The following is an 18855-nucleotide window of genomic DNA, read 5'->3' as shown; positions in this document are numbered from 1 at the left end:
CACTGACCCAGAATCAGGTGGAGGATTCCTGTTCCATTAGTCAAAGAGTGTGACCTTAGTTTGGCTCTGTGTATTAGGAAACAAGAATGCTCCTGTAGGTACCACTATATGATATGGAAAGGCAAGTCAGAGAAGGTAAATTTAAAGGTCAAAACATTCTTGAGGAAACCCAGAGAAAAAAAGGAGAATATGAGGACTAATACATTAATCAGAATGACTGATAAAAGAGAAAGATTACATACATGTTCAATCAGATCTTGATTCTAACATCAGGCTAAAAAAGAATTGGGTAGCCAATGGTACACATTTTTTGATGTTCAACATTACTAAATGTTTCATGTTTTGCAATTCCTCTCGTCTCTAACTAAAAGTGCAAAACGCAGGAGAATGCTATTTGCGCATGATTCTAAAACAGCGCTGTAAATAATCCCTGCAGAAATATTTTTTAAACCCATTTAACACATAGCCCCGGGGTCCCACTGAGGCCAATTGAGGAGCTACATACGGGTTTTCATAAAAGGACAGATAAGAACTGAGAGACAAGAACAACTCATGCACCTTTTGTTAAAGCGATAGGCCCAAAATAGTTGGTTTCCATCACCATTTTGTCAACGTCCACAGCAGTGTCCAGAATTGTGCCTCGATAACTGATGCCAGCGTTGTTGATCAAGATGTCCACATTTCCAACACATTTCAGGATCTCTTCTGCAGCACTCGAAACTGCTTCAATGTCAGCAAGGTCAAAGGTCACTGTGTGAGGCTTGTGAATCTACAATGGACCAAATGTAAAATTCTGAGAACTCAGGTGAGCTGATGGAACACACAGCCCTTTTTCAATAATAACGTTGGCTTTAACAAACATCCAACACCAACATTGCCAAAGTACTATTTTCTCAAATGTCCACTGTCAGTCACACGATAGAAGATGAGTTTCTAAAACCACAAACTAAAAGATGTCTCCATTAAGCTGCCACCAAATATGCAGTGGCTTCACTCTATAAAAAAAAATGTAATGTAGAAAAATTAAGAAGCTTCACTGTTTATACAAATTTGGTGTTAGAGCATTGGAACTATATTTATTGTACATTTATAAGACATGAATGCCACAATCTGGCTCATTCAGGAGCATAATGTTCTTGCAAATCCTGAGGAGATTTGGACCAACTTTGGCCAGGGACACACTGCTAGCAGAATATACCATCTGTGCCCAACCTCCTGTTCAACCTTCCCTTTGTAATCCTATGTAGAAAAAGTCTCTCACCCAGTCACTGTAGTCAATCAATATTCTAGAACTTTTTTCTAAGCGCCCTTTGAAGCATTATCCATTCATGTTGTTTAAACGCACTCTTGAGTTTTCATCAAATTAATATTTAACACCTGAAGGACACCCAACAAAAATAAAATGTGACTGCAGAGTAGATAAAATGATTTTGGACCTAGATGTGAAAGATCTGCCACAAAACGGTTCATCAAGGGATGGAATTCCCCGTGAACCCCCGAATGCTTGAGAGACCACCTTAGTCAGCCACTAAAATCTGAGGGGTTACTTTATTGGGGAGATCTAAAACGGCATCAAGCCTAGCGAATTGGGAAGTGCTGTGTAATTGTACCGGGGGCAAGTAACAAGGTTCAAGTATTACCAAGTCTGTTCCTGGTGGCCTTCACAGGCCTGGGTAGAGGAGGAAGAGGGCTCCTGGCTGGACCAGGAGATGAGAGCAGGTTCCCTGAAAAATGAAGTCTCCTTGTGTTATTGGGCCTTGGTGGAGGCTGATGAGGACTATCTCTGATATTACTAAGCTTTGGGCAGAAGTACCGGAGGGTGGAAATCCTAAGCAGGTCTGGCTTGACTCTTTCTCTATTTTCCGAGCTGTGGTGAAACCTGCTGCACTTAAGCGTAACCATCTTTTCACTACTTATAGAGTTTATTGGTCTCTAGCCAAGTTGTCAAGTGCTACAGGAAACCCATTTGTATGCCCAAGAATGTATGCTCTCATCTGCAGATGATATCCACATGTTTATGACAGGTCCGAAGGTTGCGTGTTACTGGACTGAGATATGTAATTTCCTTGCGGAGGTAACGGGTCGACAATTTAAGGTATGCCCTAAACTTGTATTCTTTGGGCTCTGTCAAAAGGGTCCAGCTCAAATAAATTATGTTAGCTCCAAATTTATTTAATATGCAACACTCCTTGCAAGACGGGAGATTTGTAGACTTTGGAAATCCGGAAGTCCACCTTGCTTTTCTGACTGTCTTAAAAGTATAATCTCCACAAGTCAGTTGGATATGGCCTGCGACCCTAGAAGTCGGGAGAAAGTATGGATACTGTAGGTGAAGTGGAGACAGCGCTACAGTAGGTCCGATGATTAAGCCAAAATTACTGTCAGTGCTGGCTCCTTCTGTTTCAGGCCTATCTGAGAAGGGATGTAAGTGGAAACAGCAGTATTCTTGTGTGGTAAAGCTCTTCTCCATGCCTTGGCAACTGTGATAAGAGTAATACCAGCAAGAGAGTAGGCAGAATGAGGGAAACATTATTTTTTTAAAAAGGGATGGATTTCCATTTGGTATGAAATTGATACGAACAAGGTCCATCGATAGACCACAGTCCAACCAGCTCAACCCTTTTTAGACCTGGAAGGTAAATCACGCTCACTGTGGTCTGCTCCTTCATGCACAGAAAGGCTGCTTTATGTACGCAACTGAAAGACCACAGTGATTCGCTTGAAACTACGATATTTAGGTCATCACCCTCAGGAAGAATAGAACAAATACAGAGAAAAAACAATTTTGTGGAAGTTTAATATGAATCACTCTTTGTGGTCCTTATTAGTAGATTTCAAGAGAGAGGGTACCCCACTGTCACCAGGGAACAGGGCACAAATGACAACAAGTCAAAGGGAAATACCTGGAATGAGCTCGTTTGCTTAATGTATATATACCATTGAAATTACACTAAAGCATTTAGACCACACACTATATTCTGTGTCGCGTCTCTGCCTCGAGAGCGAACTGAACGAGGCAGAGACGCGACACCCGAATCACGAAGAACATATCCAGTTCCCGTGAGGTTCACAGATACCGTATGCCCGTTCGAAGAGGGTTTTATAACATTTTATGATATACGCACCTAAAAAGCATAAAGACTGAACAAACTGAAAAAGAAATCCCCATACGAGGAGTTTTTCCAAAGACAAAAAAGGCCACAGCAGCTAGAGACTGTAGACACTAAAGGATACGCCGAACAGGCCTTGACTGGATTCCCTATCATACCGATCAATAGGAAAAACACCGTTTATATAAAGGCTATAGCAGCAAGAGACTGGAGATTTTGAACAATACGCCATACAGGCTTCTCCTGGATCCCCAATCATACCTACTAGTGGGGAGAATACCCTTTATGTAAAGAGAAATTAAAACTCGAAATGTTCTTGACACAGGAAACCCCTACCAAGAAGTCCTGAGGAAGGTGCCACAAAATCAGATGAATTGCACCGAAACGCGTCGACGCATTTCTTAAACCAAAGAATCCAAGGGAAGCCTAGTACAAACTGGATGTACATGTATTTTTTGTCACAGTTGTTTATTATAGTGAAAGTAATCTTAGGCTGTTGGATCTAGGAATCTATAGTGGCGAGCACATTCATGGGGCCACAGTTGTAATAGGGGTTCATTACTTTATAGTGTGTTTGTGTGAAACTTCTTATTGTCTATGAACTGCAAATGTGTTATATATGTATTCTTTTGCTTTGTATTTTTAATTACTGTACACATGAGATATTGATTGTATGTCTTTTTACCTTTCAAAGAATATCTCTTTGAAATTTTAAACATTGCGTCTTTTTTATTGTTGTATCAAAAATTTTCTATTAAATAGATTGTTAACAAATTTTATTTTTCTGTGGAAATTATTACCTGACTCGACACTATAGTACAGCAGAATATAGTGTGTGGTCTAAATGCTTTAGTGTAATTTCAATGGTATATATACATTAAGCAAACGAGCTCATTCCAGGGATTTCCCTTTGACTTGTTGTCCTTATTAGTAGAGGCTTTGTCATCGTTGAAACGTGATGTCATGAGGAGGAAATGTTTTGAAAACAAAGAGCAAATGGAAGAAAAAAAGATATCCTTGAATGAAATTTAGGAACTAGATTGTTGTCTTCATTAAAGAAATCCCTATGTATCCAGTTGATACACAAAAACTAAATGAATTGTGTTTTGCTCCGGTAAAATGTTAGGAACACTTAAAAAATGTAATTTTAAAAATAAAAAAAATGTTCATGAAAAAAGGAAGATTTACAAAAATAGTGGTAAATCAGTACATGACATGATGGGCCAGATGAGTGTACAATGCACTTGGTTAAAGTGGTCATTATTTGCAAAACGACTTTTACTGAATACTTTGGTATTTTGCAAACTGAAATATTTACTAATAGAATGGTTCACAAAAAAACGAATCTTATTGTGTGTCAATTCAATCTACCGAATTAATATTAATGAGGAAGGTGACAAATTGTGACCACTTCGATTAGTTGCTATCACTGGAACGGTGGCCAGCTGGGGTAAGTAGACCATTATGCCTGTTGTTGCTTTTGAATAACATGTATTGGCAAACCCAATAGGTCTCACCTATGCAGGCGCTACTGGCTTGGACAGCGTGTTTTAGCCAAGTTGTACACCAGCGTGGCTGCTGTCCAGCATGGCCAAAGGTTTGAGGCATACAGGACAGTGGCATAGAGTAGACTGGTGTAGAGTGGAGTGTCGTAGATTAGAGTAGAGTGGTGTAGAGTGAAGTAGCATAGAGTGGAGTAGAGGTGCGTATAGTGGAGGAACATAGAGAGGAGGGGGCATAGAGTGGAGGGGGCGTAGATTGGAGGGGGCGTAGAGTGGAGGGAGGGGGAGGAGAGTGGAGGGAGGGGGAGGAGAGTGGAGGGAGGGGGAGGAAAGTGGAGGGAGGGGGAGGAAAGTGGAGGATGCATAGAGTGGAGGATGCATAGAGCGGAGGGAGCATAGAGTGGAGGATGGAATAGAGTGGATGGGGGCATAGAGTGGAGGGGGGCATATATAGAAGAGGAGGGCATATATAGAAGAGGAGGGCATAGAGTGGAGGGGGCATAGAGTGGAGGGGGGCATAGAGTGGAGGGGGACATAGAGTGGAGGGGGCACAGAGTGGAAGGGGGGCATATATATAAGAGGAGGGCATATATAGAAGAGGAGGGCATAGAGTGGAGGGGGCATAGAGTGGAGGGGGCATAGAGTGGAGGGGGACATAGAGTGGAGGGGGCACAGAGTGGAAGGGGGGCATATATATAAGAGGAGGGCATAGAGTGGAGGAGGGCATAGAGTGGAGGGGGCATAGAGTGGAGGGGCATAGATTAGTAGGGGCATAGACCAGAGGGGGCATAGACCAGAGGGGGCGTAGACTAGACGGGGTGTAGACTGCAGGGGCACAGAGTGAAAAGGCATAGACTGGTGCAGAGTGGAGTGTTGTGTGGATTGGCGTAGAGTGGACTGTTGTCGAGTTGAGTAGAGTGGCGTAGGACAGAGTGGAGGAAAGTGTTGTAGAGTGGAGTACGGTAGAGTGGAGTAAAGTGTCACAGAATGGAGTAAAGTAGTGTAAATTGTCATGGAGTGGAGTGTCATAAAGTGGCACACAGTGTCAGAGTGGGTGGTGTGACACAGAGTAGCATGGCATACCCTTGTTTATTGGAGTGCTACAGGGTGGAGTGGCGCAGAGTAGAGTAAAGTGTTACAGAGTGGAGTGACGTAGAGTGGAGGGGCATAGAGTGGAGAATAGTGGAGTTCCGTAGAGTGGAGGGGTGTAGGGTGGAGTAAAGAGTCAGAGTGGAGTAAAGTGGCTTAGAATGTCAGAGTGGAGTGGAGCAGAGTAGCGTAGAGTGTCCTGGAGTGTCGTAGTATGGAATGGCATACATTTGAGGGTTGTGAAGTGTCGTAGAGCGGAGTGGAGCAGAGTGGACTAGAGTGAAGTGGTGTAGAGTGTCATACAGTGTAGTGGCATTGAGCGGAGTGTCGTAGAGTGGAGTGTCGTAGATTGGAGTGTGGTAGAGTGTAATAGAGTGTCATTGAGTGGCATGGAGTTGAGTGGAAGAGTTGAGTAGAGTGCTGAAGAGTAGAGAGGTGTGCAGCACAGAGTGAAGACAAGTGTCCTGGAGTGGGGTGACGTAGAGTGGAGTACAGTGTAAAAGTTAAGTGGCGTAGCATAGCCTGCCAGAGTGGGCTATGCTAGCATACAGTGTCGCAGAGTGGAGTGACAGAGTGGAGTGGCATAGAGTGGAGTGATGTGTAGTGGAGTGACGTTGAGAGGAGTGTAGTGGCATAGAGTAGAGTGGCGTAGAGTGAAGTTGAGTGTCGTAGAGTAGAGTGGAATGGAGTAGTGTCTCAGAGTGGAGTGGAGTGTTGCAGAGTGGCCTAGAGTCAATTGTCATAGAGTGACGTAGAGTGTCAGAGTGGAGTGGCATGGCACAGATTGGAGTGATGTAAAGTGGAGCATAGTGTCAGAGAATTGAGTATCACAGAGTGGAGGAACGTAGTTTGATGTTGAGCAGAATGCCGTAGATTGGGGTAGCACAGAGCATGTAGAGAGGAGTGGTATAGAGTGGAGCAGAGTGGCGTGGAGTGGCATAGACTGGAGTGTTGTAGTGTAGAGGGGAATGGAGTATCCTAGTGTAGAATTGAGAGGAGTGTCGTGGTTTAGAGGGGAGTAGGGTGTCATAGTGTGTCGTTGACTAGATTGTTGTAGAGTGGACTGTCATAAAGTGGAGTTGCATGGAGTGTTGTATGCATGGTGTTATGTTATCTGCATTTATAGAGTGCATGGCTGCCCCAGCAACAGGGCGTCCCAGTGCTAAATCAAACAGAAGCGGACAGTGAGGCAGGTAGGCTAAATTTTGGAGAAAAGCCACGTCTTGATCGTTTTTCTGAACGCCCAATGGTCTTGCATGCCGTGGGAAGCAAGGGGAATGGAATTCCAGAGGGCCGGTGCCAATGCCCTGAATGAGTGCCCCCCCCTGCTCTTGTTCTGTGAACTTGTGGGACACAATCCAGGTGGAGGAATGCAGAGCGCGGGACTCGGGCCAGAGCATATGCCGAGCACAGCTCACTCAACTTTTGCGGACTCAGGCCATTGAAGATCTTCTGTGGGGTGCAGAGTGTCTTAAAATGGACTCCCAATTCTATAGGCAACCAGCGAAGCCGCCGAAGGAGGTCGGAGACATGGCAATGTGTAGGTAGAGCAAAAAGCGTGGGGCCCGCTGCATTCTGTGCCTGTTGAAGTCTTTTGGTCACGGTTTTGTTGGTGCCCAGGAGTAGCCCATTACAGTAGTCTAGTAGTGACAACACAGTGGCTTGGACAATCATCTAACGGATAGATGTGTCAAAGAATCTCAAAATGGGGTTCAGGCCACGTAAAAAGACCAAACAAGTGCCCGCCACAGCTTTAGCCTGTGCCTCGAACGAAAGGGAGCTGTCCATCAGAATTCCCAGATTCTTAACCACACTTTTCGGCTGGGGGGGGGGGGGGGGGGGGGGGGGGGGGGGGGAGATTGGCAAGGGCCACCATTGATTGCCCCATAGATAGGTAGTTGTCAGCCATCCATTCAGAGATGGCCATGAGGTTGCCTTGGAATTTAGCCTGTCGGTTTTTTAGCTTACCAAGGATACCACAAGAATAAATAATCCTACAGTGGATGCCCTTAGGTATTTTTAACTTTCCTTGTACGCACCATATTCACTACTCTTCACAGAATCCTTTCCCTTACCTGCCCCACCCCCATACCTGCACGCACCATACAGCTTTTTCTATTTTAAAAGATCTCCGCAAAAGAGACCCTTCAGGGGCCCATCAGACATTGCAGCGCCGGTCTGATGAGGAGCACTAAAAGCCTGATGATGAAGCATGACATCCTTCTGGGTGTGTGAGGGCGAATAAGAGGCAAGACTTGGTCTTCCCCTTCGGGATTGGTTTCCTTGAAATTGGGGATATACATCTGCCTCTTTTCCTCTTCTCTCACCTCTGCTTTTTTCTCACCCATTCTCTACTCTACTCTCTCTCTCCCCTTCTATTTTGGGTGACATTCATGTGCCCATTATCATGGAACAGTGTCCTCTTTGATTTAGCCATTATTAGAGGAGCATGGACACTGGACCTTAACAAGCTCCTGGTCCCCCCTCTTCCTTTTGTTTTTGATCCAACACCAATGGGGTATCATCGGCGCAGGATACCATAGCCATGTTCCAGGCTTTGGCCAGAAAGGCCAGGGGGCGGACATAAATATTAAATAGAGTGGGGCTCAGGGCAGATCCCTGGGGAACACCACAACCGAGAGGATGGACATTGGAAGTGAAAGGAGGGGCAGAGACCTGAAAAGACCGATTGGTCAAAAAGGATGCGTACCAGGTCAGGGCCTTGACTCCGATCTCCTCTAGACGATGTAGCAAAATTATGTGGGAGACTGTGTCGAAGGCTGCGCTAAGATCCAACAGGAACAGTGCTGAGGTTCTGTCCTCATCCAATGCGGACCGTAGCTCCTCTGTATTCATTTATTTTGAAACTTTTATATAGCGCGAACATGACCACAGAGGGTATCAGAGCGCTTTACAGATTATGCAGTAGGACGAGTACATGGAAACACAAATAATCAGCATATCGACAGGTACATATAATTAGAATGTCCAACATTCTGTAACTGCAAGTAGTGCAGATTCTGTGCTATGTCCAGCCCGGAAGCCGCTTTGAGACCGGTATAGGATCGAATTAGCTTCTACGTATTGTGTGAGGATGGAGTTGACATGGGGCTCCGAGATTTTGGCAAGGTAAGGGAGCAGAGATATTGGGCAACCGTTTTCAGGCAGAGACGCATCCAGTATCAGTTTTTTAGGAGGGGGATGACTTTGGTATGCTTCCAGAACTTACCGATCACTGCCACTGAAAGTGACCTGTTAATCAGCTCCCGACCCACCAGTAGAAGGCAGTCGTGAAATTTTCTAAAAAGATCAGGTTTTAAAGGATCCTCAGAGGAGCCTGATTTTACCTTGGCCGAGAGGGCCTCCATGTCTTTTGGGGACATGGGCCCAAGGTCCTGGAGGGAGTAGGGCATAGCGACCAAGAGTGGATTCCTCCGATGATCGGGAAAAGTCTTCCCCAGACAGAATGCGCTGTAAATGCGTTCCACTTCGCCAATAAAAAATGTGGCCAGTGTCTTGCATTGCAAATTGGAGGATATTGTGTTATTGGCAGTAGGCTAGGGTTTTACCATTTTATTCATAAGTGAAAAGACGGTTTTAGTTGGGTTCCTGCTTGTAGAGATCATATTAGCACAGAACATTGCTTGTGTCTTCCGGACCAGTTTGTGGTACCGTTTGACTGTGTTGCTATAGATAGTCTTTGCTGTAAAATCATAGGAACTTCTCCAAGTACATTTTAGATTTTTAAATTTTCTCTTTTCCATGGTCAGAGATTAATTGTACCATGCATGAGTTTGGATACGCTCGACCAAGGCCATTTTGTCCAGGATACATCAGTCTATTGCATAATTGACCCATCCCCTAAAGTGAGCATCAGCGGAACATTGCATTTGCACAGACATACCGTTTTACTGATAAAACTATATAGCGCACAAACTATAATGTGTGGAAAGGGCATCTCCCAGGTGTATTGATTTGTTTTGATCATATTAAAATATTTGTTTCCAGCACAGTTCAGAATTACAAAAAAAGTATTTGCTTTGAATTTTGCTAATTCTGAAATATCCTGAAATATTAGCACAGTTTATTTACAGACATTTAAATTGTGTTGTGTGCTGGAAACACCAAGCTGCTACGGAAGACAGAGCCTCACATTTGACCTCTGTCTTTGAATGCACAGCAAATGTGATGAGATAAGAAGAAAATTTAAAGGCCTGTTTACAGAAAGAGAGCACTCGTGAAGAATATAAGAGGCAATGGTGAACAGGCAATGCTCCACGGGAGGGACAACGACTGCTGGACAGCGTAAAACAAAGCTAGCAAATAGAAAGCAAGCAACTGTGAGTTACACATTCCTCGAAAAACATTTGTCCTCCTCCTAGTTGGAGAACTGTAACCCACAACTGACCTGGAGGGAATGTTATCCAGACACCAACAGTCTTAACTCCCTGAAAGTCCGCGTAACCCGCTGGTGCCTCTGTGCAAAGAGAAAGCAGCCTAAAACTGATTAAGAGGGACTATCCCTACTATGGACAGCAAGTGGCCTTTCCAAGTAGCTCAGGCACGTGGATTGTCTGACACATCGCCGCTTACAGGGGCTGTTGCCAAGCTGAGGCCTCGTTACTTCTTGAATTAATCAGAGCGTTGCTATGACCTAACCCCACTCAGGCTCAGAAATGAGTTCTATTTATGCTGTTAGTGATTCCTAAATCAATGAGAAAACATAAATTATGTGTGGGTGGCTCAATGCAACTGTTTCGTCAGGCTGATTATTCAAATTCTTCTTTCATATAGTATCACACTGGGGGATGCACCAAGTCATACTCTTCCAAGCCTAGACAAACACTGTCACATACAGTGCCTTCCAGCCAGACTGCCACTTTAAATGCACATTGCAAAGGCTGTAAAAATCTTCCACACATCCTAGGATTTTGGTTGTTATCTAGTGGATGTCTAGGGCAAGTAGGGTTGGGCCTCCCAGGAACTACACATCTGACATGCAGTCCATTGGCCAGATTGGAGTACTCTGGACAACTGTATGTCCACACTGACTAACACATACCTCTCGGTCTACCCTCCCCCATCTCCCTATCTTTCTTTCTCCATCTTTCTCTTTCCTTCTCTCACTTGCTCCCCCTCTCACTCTCTCTCGCCATCTCTCTCTTTCTCTCTCCATCTATGTAGTACAAGCTTCAGATGGACAACTGCTGGGATCCACTGCAACAAAGCAGCAACGATTTCTAGGGAAGTACCACATATTGTACAGATCATGTATTCCAGAGACAGAACTCAAAACATTATCTTCCAATTACCTTTTCACTTTTATGCCCAGAGGAGGTCAGTTCACGCACCAGGTCCTGCAACTTTTCACGGTCTCTGCCACAGAGAACCAATCGGGCACCTGCTTTATGGAATAGTTTGGCACATTCTGCAAAACAGGAAAACAGAAAAATTCACACTTATGAATTACATTTTCAATGTAAACCTTTTTTTTTAACAAACATGCTACATAAATGTTTCAAACAATTTGTGTAAATGTGTTCTTGGGAAAGGATACAAAATGAAAAATAAACAAAAGACAATGTGTCCTAATTCCCAGGTGGTTTCTATCAATATTATAAACAGTTTTGTCTGTTAGTAAGTCTAAAGCATTTGTGAAGTATTAACAGTCACAAGATATAGGCATTACAAGTCACTAATAATCTTCTGAAGGGCACACACCTGACTAATAATTCAGCAGTGCTCATTGACAGTTTGTTAATTGTATTATTAATTTCAAGTCATAACACGGCACATTATGTTTTTGCAAAATACCCCTGGCTTCATTTGAGACCCCAGGCTTATCCTCAGGAGAACATACTGTGCAATCCTCAATACTAGTATTTACACACATCAGTATTATTACAGGGACTTCCCTTTTCCTCAAAAACAATTTCACTATTCTCATGTTTATAAACAGTATTTCCAAGAGTATACAAGTGTAAAAGTTCATGGCCAATGTTTCTTCTCCATATTAACAAACCAATGTAGGGGTAATGCGTCCTTAAACAGTTGGACCTTATGTGGTCACATCGACCAATCAAAAAATAAAATCTCATACATTATTGAGGATCATAAATAGTCATTATAAATCAGAACACAGCACTACAAAAATATAAATACAAATTCCAATAGGAAGCGTTTTTAACAGTCTTTAATTTTTCCAACTGTTCTGATAGTCATCGCTTCTTAATTCCTTTTTAGATAGTTGATGAAGTCATGCAGATATATTTTCCTATCTTAACCTGACAATCTAATTTAAATCATCAATACAAATCTCTTACATTTGGACCATGACATTTCATTCATATTTGTGAGTAAACAATTGTAATATTGGTATATCATAATGATTCCAAGGTCCTCTTCTAAATCCATTGTGATTAATATCCTTCAAGTAATCACCCACTCTTCCTCGTTAGAAACATCATGGGCTATATTTTAAGCATCATATCATGGTTACCTTCTCATTACAACATCACCGTATAACAGTAGGTCTATTAGTTAGAGTTTATTTATTGTAACATTTTTATAACATTTAATGAAACAAAATAAGCAAAGATCTTTTATTCACCCCTCTCGGGTAACATGACTGAAAAAGTAATATTTTTTCTGCTTTTCTCTTCTCTTAGATTTGAATACAGTTTCACAAATGTAATTTCCAATTTGACAAACATCAAGCCTTCTTTCATGAATATGTGTCTCCCAACACTTTTGATTTCATGTTCTTGACTCAAATATCGCATTTATGTTCTGCCAAACTTTGTCTCATAATGTGTGATGTCTGCCTTACATAATTTAATTCATAAGGACATTTTAAAAGGTATTCAAAATTGAGTGTTTCGCATGCTGCAGAGTGTGTCACATACATTTTTTGCATGTAACTGAATGCTGTATATGATCACTGTAATTATGTTGTGACATTTGGAGTGCTTTAGACATGACTATGTTTCCTTAGTTTTTAATGTTAAATAACTTTGTGTTATATATCAGCTTTCGTTTAAAGATGTATTGTACATTCCTTTTGCAGTTGAATACAGCCGTTGGTTGGTTGATTAGTCAATTCCTTAAGGCTTTCACCATATACAAAGTTAACCACCTTTCCCCAACTTCTAGCCTCTTCGCCAAGTGACCTGTGCGTGGTTCGGACGGCCCCCAGCCGTCCTCTGCACACGCCCACTGCGACGTCGGACGGCCGGGGTCGTCCGACGCATCGAAGAGGCTAGAGTAATGTGGTTTTCAGAACTGGGAAGTCTGCTGTAGGTTTCTAATGAGAAAGGTTTTCTGAATATATCAAGAATAATTTACTCACTGAAGCAGATGGAAAAGGAATTCTGTATGTTTGGTTCAGGGCAGCAAAATCTTTCTCCTGCAGTTGTTAGTCTACATTTGGGCAGGTATTAGAGGTGTTTTGGGTTAAATATAAGTTTTCAATAACGTCTGTTGGTGATTTTGCCTAAGCAGGTCATGGTATTTGATAGCAAAAGTCTTTCGACTCTTGTAATCTATTTTGTAAGCAGACTCTAGCTTCAGCAGTCAGCTAGTATAGTTTCCTAAGCCCTTCGGAGAGGTTTTTCCTTTTCCAATGAACCAAATGAAATTAGACTCCAGTATATTGGGGTGAGGCACACATATTTTCACTGTGTGCATCTGCTGACTATTTCTATATATAGCACAAATGACAACTTTGGAAGATACACATCACATAGGATATACATTTATAAATCAATATTCTATGTAGAACACCCGCAAATAAAATGTGTTACCTCCATAGTCTATGGCTCCAACTGCAGAAAAGACAAAACGGGAATGCACACTATGATTGTGCTGAAGCACACATCATTCTGTACAATGCGCTTGCATTCTCCCAAACAGAGGAGAATAAAAGGGCATATAAAGAGGCTCAATGGAATTACTACAAAAATATAAGGTTGGCTAGGAAAAACAGTCTTATCCAGCAACTCGATGAAGCAGGCAATTCCACTAAAGAGCTCTATAAAATACTAGACCTTCGTAAAACCGATGGCCTGCGAAAGTTCGGATGACTTTTCACAGCCCCTTTGTGATGACATCTCCCTGTTTTTTTAAAATAAAATCAATACGATCTATGATAAAATTATGATAGCCTCCAGTAAGATGAACAGCTCTCCTAGTTTACCTAAATCATCCACACCTGGGAACCATTCATTTACCACCTTTCCACCGATCAATGATACTGACTTCTTCAATCTCATCAGTCACATAAAATCTGGGTCCCCGGATGATTTTCTACCTGCGAAATTGATTGCCCCCTTTAGTACTTTGATTGGACCTGTGGTCACATCTGTATTAAATCTTTCACTCGAGGAAGGGCAGGTACCTATGGAATGGAAGAGAGCGGTGGTGAACCCTATTCGTAAGGACACGGCACACCCATGGACGGATCTTTCCAACCTCCGACCCATCTCCCTTTTACCATACTTTAGCAAGATGGCCGAGAAGCATGTGAACACCTGCCTGTCAAATTTCATCGAGACAGCGGGCGGTCTGGACCACTCGCAATCGGGATTCAGACCCAATCACAGCACCGAATCTGCCCTCCTCTCAGTGACCGATACGATCAGGATGACACTAGATGGAGGGGGCTCAATGATTCTGGTGCTGTTAGATTTGTCCGTGGCTTTCGACACGGTGTCACATGAGATTCTTCTCGGCCGCCTGCGGGAGGTGGGCATAGGGGGTGTGGCACTGTCCTGGGTAGAGAGTTTTCTCACAGGCCGCTCAGAAGGTGTCAGACTGGGCTCCCATCAATCCATCTCTAGGGAGCTCACCAAGGGAGTGCCACAAGGCTCATGCTTAAGCCCTACACTATTTAATGTGTATGTGGCACCCCTGGCTGACATTGTGAGAGAATATGGGTTCACCCCGGTGTCCTACGCTGATGACACCCAGCTCTTGTTTCCTTTCCATTCCCTCACTCCAGCAATAAGGAAATCCTTTGCGGATGGTATCAAGTGCCAAGTCCAAAACTTACAGTTAAAAATCTTGGAGTGCGTTTGGATCAGGCACTGGTGTTCAAAGAGCATGTCAATCAAGTTGCCGGTCTATGTTTCCACACCATCGGACTCCTGCGTCTTGTTTTTCCACTCTTGCCTGACCACCATCGTAAGACCATGGTCCAGACAATGGTGATCAGTAGATTGGACTACTGCAATGGCCTGCTCATCTCGGCCAACGAGGAACAACTTAATCATCTGCAAGTGGTCCAGAACACCGCAGCAAGACTGGTACTTAATGCCCAGCCCAGAACCTCTTCCCGCCCGCTTCTGGATAGCCTTCATTGGCTGCCGGTTCGGCAGCAGGTTAAACATAAAATCTGCTGCACCATCCACAAATGCCTTTTTGGTATAGGCCCCAAATACTTAACAGATAAGTTAATCCCATATAGTCCCGGACGCTCTCTCCGCTCTAGCAATCAGCAACTGCTTCAGGTCCCCAGGATTAAGAGAGTGAGACAGGGAGGACGTGCCCTTTCCTACAAAGACCCCATTCTCTGGAATTCACTTCCACTTGCCTTAAAAACTAATTTAAATTTTCAATCCTTTAGGAAAGGCCTTAAAACCTATCTTTATTCGACCTCATAGTTCACTGGTAGCTCTACATCTCTACTATCAGTCTAGCATCTGCACTCAGGCGCAAGCGCGGAGATATCCCCTTGGGGATCGAATCCTGCGCTATATAAGAAAATAAATTAAATAAATAAATAAATAAATGCCTTAAAACTAAACATAAAAGTACTGTCTTAGACACTATCTTTTAGTCAAGTCAAGTCAGATAATTTATATAGCGCACTACATACCCAGAGGGTCTCAAGGCGCTTAGAAAGGGAGGAGGATTACTTGTCAAATATCCACGTTTTAAGTTGTTTTCTGAATGCTAGGTGGTTCTGGGTAAGGCGAAGGTAAGCGGGGAGTGAGTTCCATGTTTTAGCAGCTAGGTATGAGTAGGATCTGCCTCCCATGGTGGTCTTGTTAATGCGAGGTACAGTAGCGAGAGCTTGGCTGGAAGAACGTAGTTGGCGGGAGGGGGTGTAGAAGGACAGTCGTGAGTTAAGGCATTCTGGTCCGATGTCGTAGAGTGATTTGTGTGCGTGGGTTAGCAGTCGGAAAGTGATTCTCTTATTGACGGGTAGCCAGTGGATGTCTTTCAGGTGACCGGAGATGTGTTCGTTGCGCGGTATGTCTAATATGATCCTGGCTGAGGCGTTTTGGATTCGTTGGAGTTTCTTCTGGAGTTTAGCGGTAGTACCTGCGTAGAGGGTGTTACCGTAGTCCAGTCGGCTCGTGACCAGAGCATGGGTGACTGTTTTCCTTGTTTCGGTGGGGATCCAGCGAAAAGTTTTTTTGAGCATGCGGAGAATGTTGAAGCAGGATGAGGATACGGCGCTGACTTGTCTGTTCATTGAGAGTGAAGAATCCAGGATGACGCCTAGGTTCCGTGCGTGGTCTGTCGGGATGGGTGCTTTTCCAAGGGCTTCCGGCCACCAAGAGTCGTCCCATGCAGAGGGGGATGTGCCTAAGATGAGGACTTCTGTTTTGTCTGAGTTCAGTTTCAGACGGCTTTGTTTCATCCATTCGGCAACTTCTTTCATTCCTTCGTGTAGGTTAGTTTTGGCTGTGCTGGGGTCATTGGTGAGGGAAAGGATTAGTTGAGTGTCGTCTGCGTAGGAGATGATGTTGAGGTTGTGTTTGCGTGCGATGGCCGCGAGGGGGCTCATGTATACGTTGAAGAGGGTGGGGCTGAGTGAGGACCCTTGGGGTACGCCGCAGATTACTTCAGTGGCCTCGGATTTGAATGGTGGAAGGCGGACTCTCTGGGTTCTTCCGGTGAGGAACGAGGTGATCCATTCAAGTGCTTTTCCTTGTATTCCGATGTTTCTGAGGCGTTGTAAAAGGGTGCTGTGGCATACTGTGTCGAAGGCTGCAGAGAGGTCGAGGAGGATGAGTGCGACTGTGTCTCCATTGTCCAGTAGAGTTCGGATGTCGTCTGTTGCTGCGATGAGGGCGGTCTCAGTGCTGTGTTTTGCTCGGAAGCCAGATTGTGAGGAGTCGAGGGATTTGTTGGCTTCGAGGAAAGCGGCGAGCTGGTTGTTGACAGCTTTCTCGATTACTTTGGCCGGGAATGGAAGGAGCGAAATGGGGCGGTAATTTTTGAGTTCGGTGGGGTCCGCTGTGGGTTTTTTCAGAAGGGCGGTGAGTTCAGCGTGTTTCCAGTTTTCCGGGAAGGTTGCGGAGTTGAAGGAGCAGTTGATGACGTCTCGGAGGTGCGGTGCTATGACGGAGTCTGCTTTGTTGAAGATGTGGTGAGGACAAGGGTCTGTGGGGGATCCTGAGTGGATGGAGTTCATCAGGCGGATGGTGTCCTCAGTGGAGATTGGGTTCCAGTCGTTAAGGGTGTTCACGGGGGGAGAGTGTTCAGCATATGGTTGGGTGGGTTGGTCTCCGGGTTGGTTGTCGAAGCTGTTGTGGATGTCAGCAATCTTGTTGTGGAAGAATGAGGCTAGGGAGTCGCAGAGGGCTTGAGAGGGGGCGATGTCGTTGGAGTTGGCCGAGGGATTGGAAAATTCCTTGACGATGTTGAAAAGTTCCTTGCTGTTGTGGGCGTTGTTGTCAAGTCGATCCTTGAATGCTGTTTTCTTGGCCTTTCGGATTAGTTGGTGGTGAGTGCGGGTAGCGTTTTTGAAGGCGTCCTTGGTGCTAGTGGTTGGGTCTTTTTTCCAGGCCTTTTCAAGGGAGCGGCAGAGTTTCTTGGACTTCTTAAGATCATCGTTGAACCATGAGGCCTTCTTGTTGCCAGGTTTGCTTTGACGTTTTTTCAGTGGAGCTAAGGTGTCGGCGGTGTTGGATAACCATAGGGTGAAGTTGGCGGCGGCTTGGTCTGGGTTAGAAGAGTGGGCTGGGGTGTTTTGAAGGAGCGATGAGGAGATCTGGTCGATGGTGATTTTGTTCCAGTTTCTTTGCAGAGTTGGTTGGAGGTGGTTGATGGGTTTTGGCTTGTTGTAGATGAAGTGAACGCAGCTGTGGTCAGTCCAGAGGAGATCCGTAGTGTGGCTGAAGGAGACATGATTGCTGGAGGTGAAGATGGGGTCGAGTGTGTGACCTGCGATGTCGGTGGGGGAAGTGACCAGTTGTTTAAGTCCGAGGTTGGCGAGGTTGTCCAGGAGGGTGGTGGTGTTGCGGTCGTTGAGCTTTTCAAGGTGAAAGTTGAGGTCTCCCAGAAGGATGTATTCTTTGGAGGGGAGCGCGTGGGGAGTGATGAAGTCCGTGATGTCTTCACTAAATTTTGCGCGGGGTCCTGGTGGTCTGTAGAGGAGGGTGCCTCTGAGTGTGGTCTTGGGGTCGATGTGGATCTGGAAGTGAAGGTGTTCGGAGTTGGTGAGGTTGGCGTCAGAGCTGGTTGAGATGCGGATTGATTTCTTATGGACAATAGCGATTCCTCCTCCTGTGCCGGTACGGTCCTTGCGAGTGATCTTATAGTCTTCAGGGATGGCAATGGTGATGTCTGGGGCGGAGGAAGCGTTCATCCATGTTTCTGTTAGGAAGGCGACGTCCGGAGATATGGTGTCTAGTAGATTCCATAGGTCAATGGCGTGTCTGTGGACCGAGCGGGTGTTGAGTTCACATATGCACAGACTGGTCTTGTATATGTTAAATAAAAAAATAAAGTAACCGTGCAATGGATATATCTAGGACCTGTATTTGAAAAGAGAGGGCTGTTGGAGACAAAATTAATCGGAGTATAGCTGATAGATGCAAACTAGCATACCCAACTTCACGTGGAAGACTTTGGTAATCACTTGTACATGAAATTGAGGATTCTTTTGTGAGATTTAGGTAAGATTGTTAGAAAGCGTTAGAAATACTTGCTAACCTCTCTTGACAGTGCATCGTTTTCAAAGAAATAAATGATCAAATTCGTTTTTATTTCTTTCTTTGCAGAAACTGATCATGATAACTACCACTTTGTATGTAACATTATTGTGCCGTTTTGTAATGCCGTGCATTTTCACAATCATAAACAACTGCCCATAAATAAGAGGGGAAAAAACTAATATTCTTGCAACTGCTAATGGTGACAAC

At 44.3% G+C, this 18855-nt stretch overlaps 1 protein-coding gene across 1 annotated transcript in view; it reads right to left on the bottom strand.

Annotated features, from left to right (window-relative positions):
* Positions 1-558: 558 nt before the first annotated feature.
* LOC147672503 (peroxisomal reductase activating PPAR-gamma-like) overlaps positions 559-18855 on the bottom strand; it is a gene marked incomplete at its 3' end in the record, with an annotated part of 88733 nt that continues 70436 nt past the window's right edge. The window contains exons 4-5 of the mRNA XM_086947988.1: positions 11014-11129; positions 559-769 (exon numbers count right to left, since the gene is read on the bottom strand). Coding sequence (XP_086804114.1) covers positions 559-769; positions 11014-11129 — 327 coding nt within the window. The remainder of the gene's footprint in view (positions 770-11013; positions 11130-18855) is intronic.

This window comes from Lissotriton vulgaris, unplaced genomic scaffold (genome assembly GCF_964263255.1).
Source record: "Lissotriton vulgaris unplaced genomic scaffold, aLisVul1.2 SCAFFOLD_902, whole genome shotgun sequence".
In the NCBI taxonomy this organism is placed as follows: domain Eukaryota; kingdom Metazoa; phylum Chordata; class Amphibia; order Caudata; family Salamandridae; genus Lissotriton; species Lissotriton vulgaris.
Note: the sequence above shows the minus strand (reverse complement) of the source record. Positions and strands in the feature narration are given on the sequence as shown.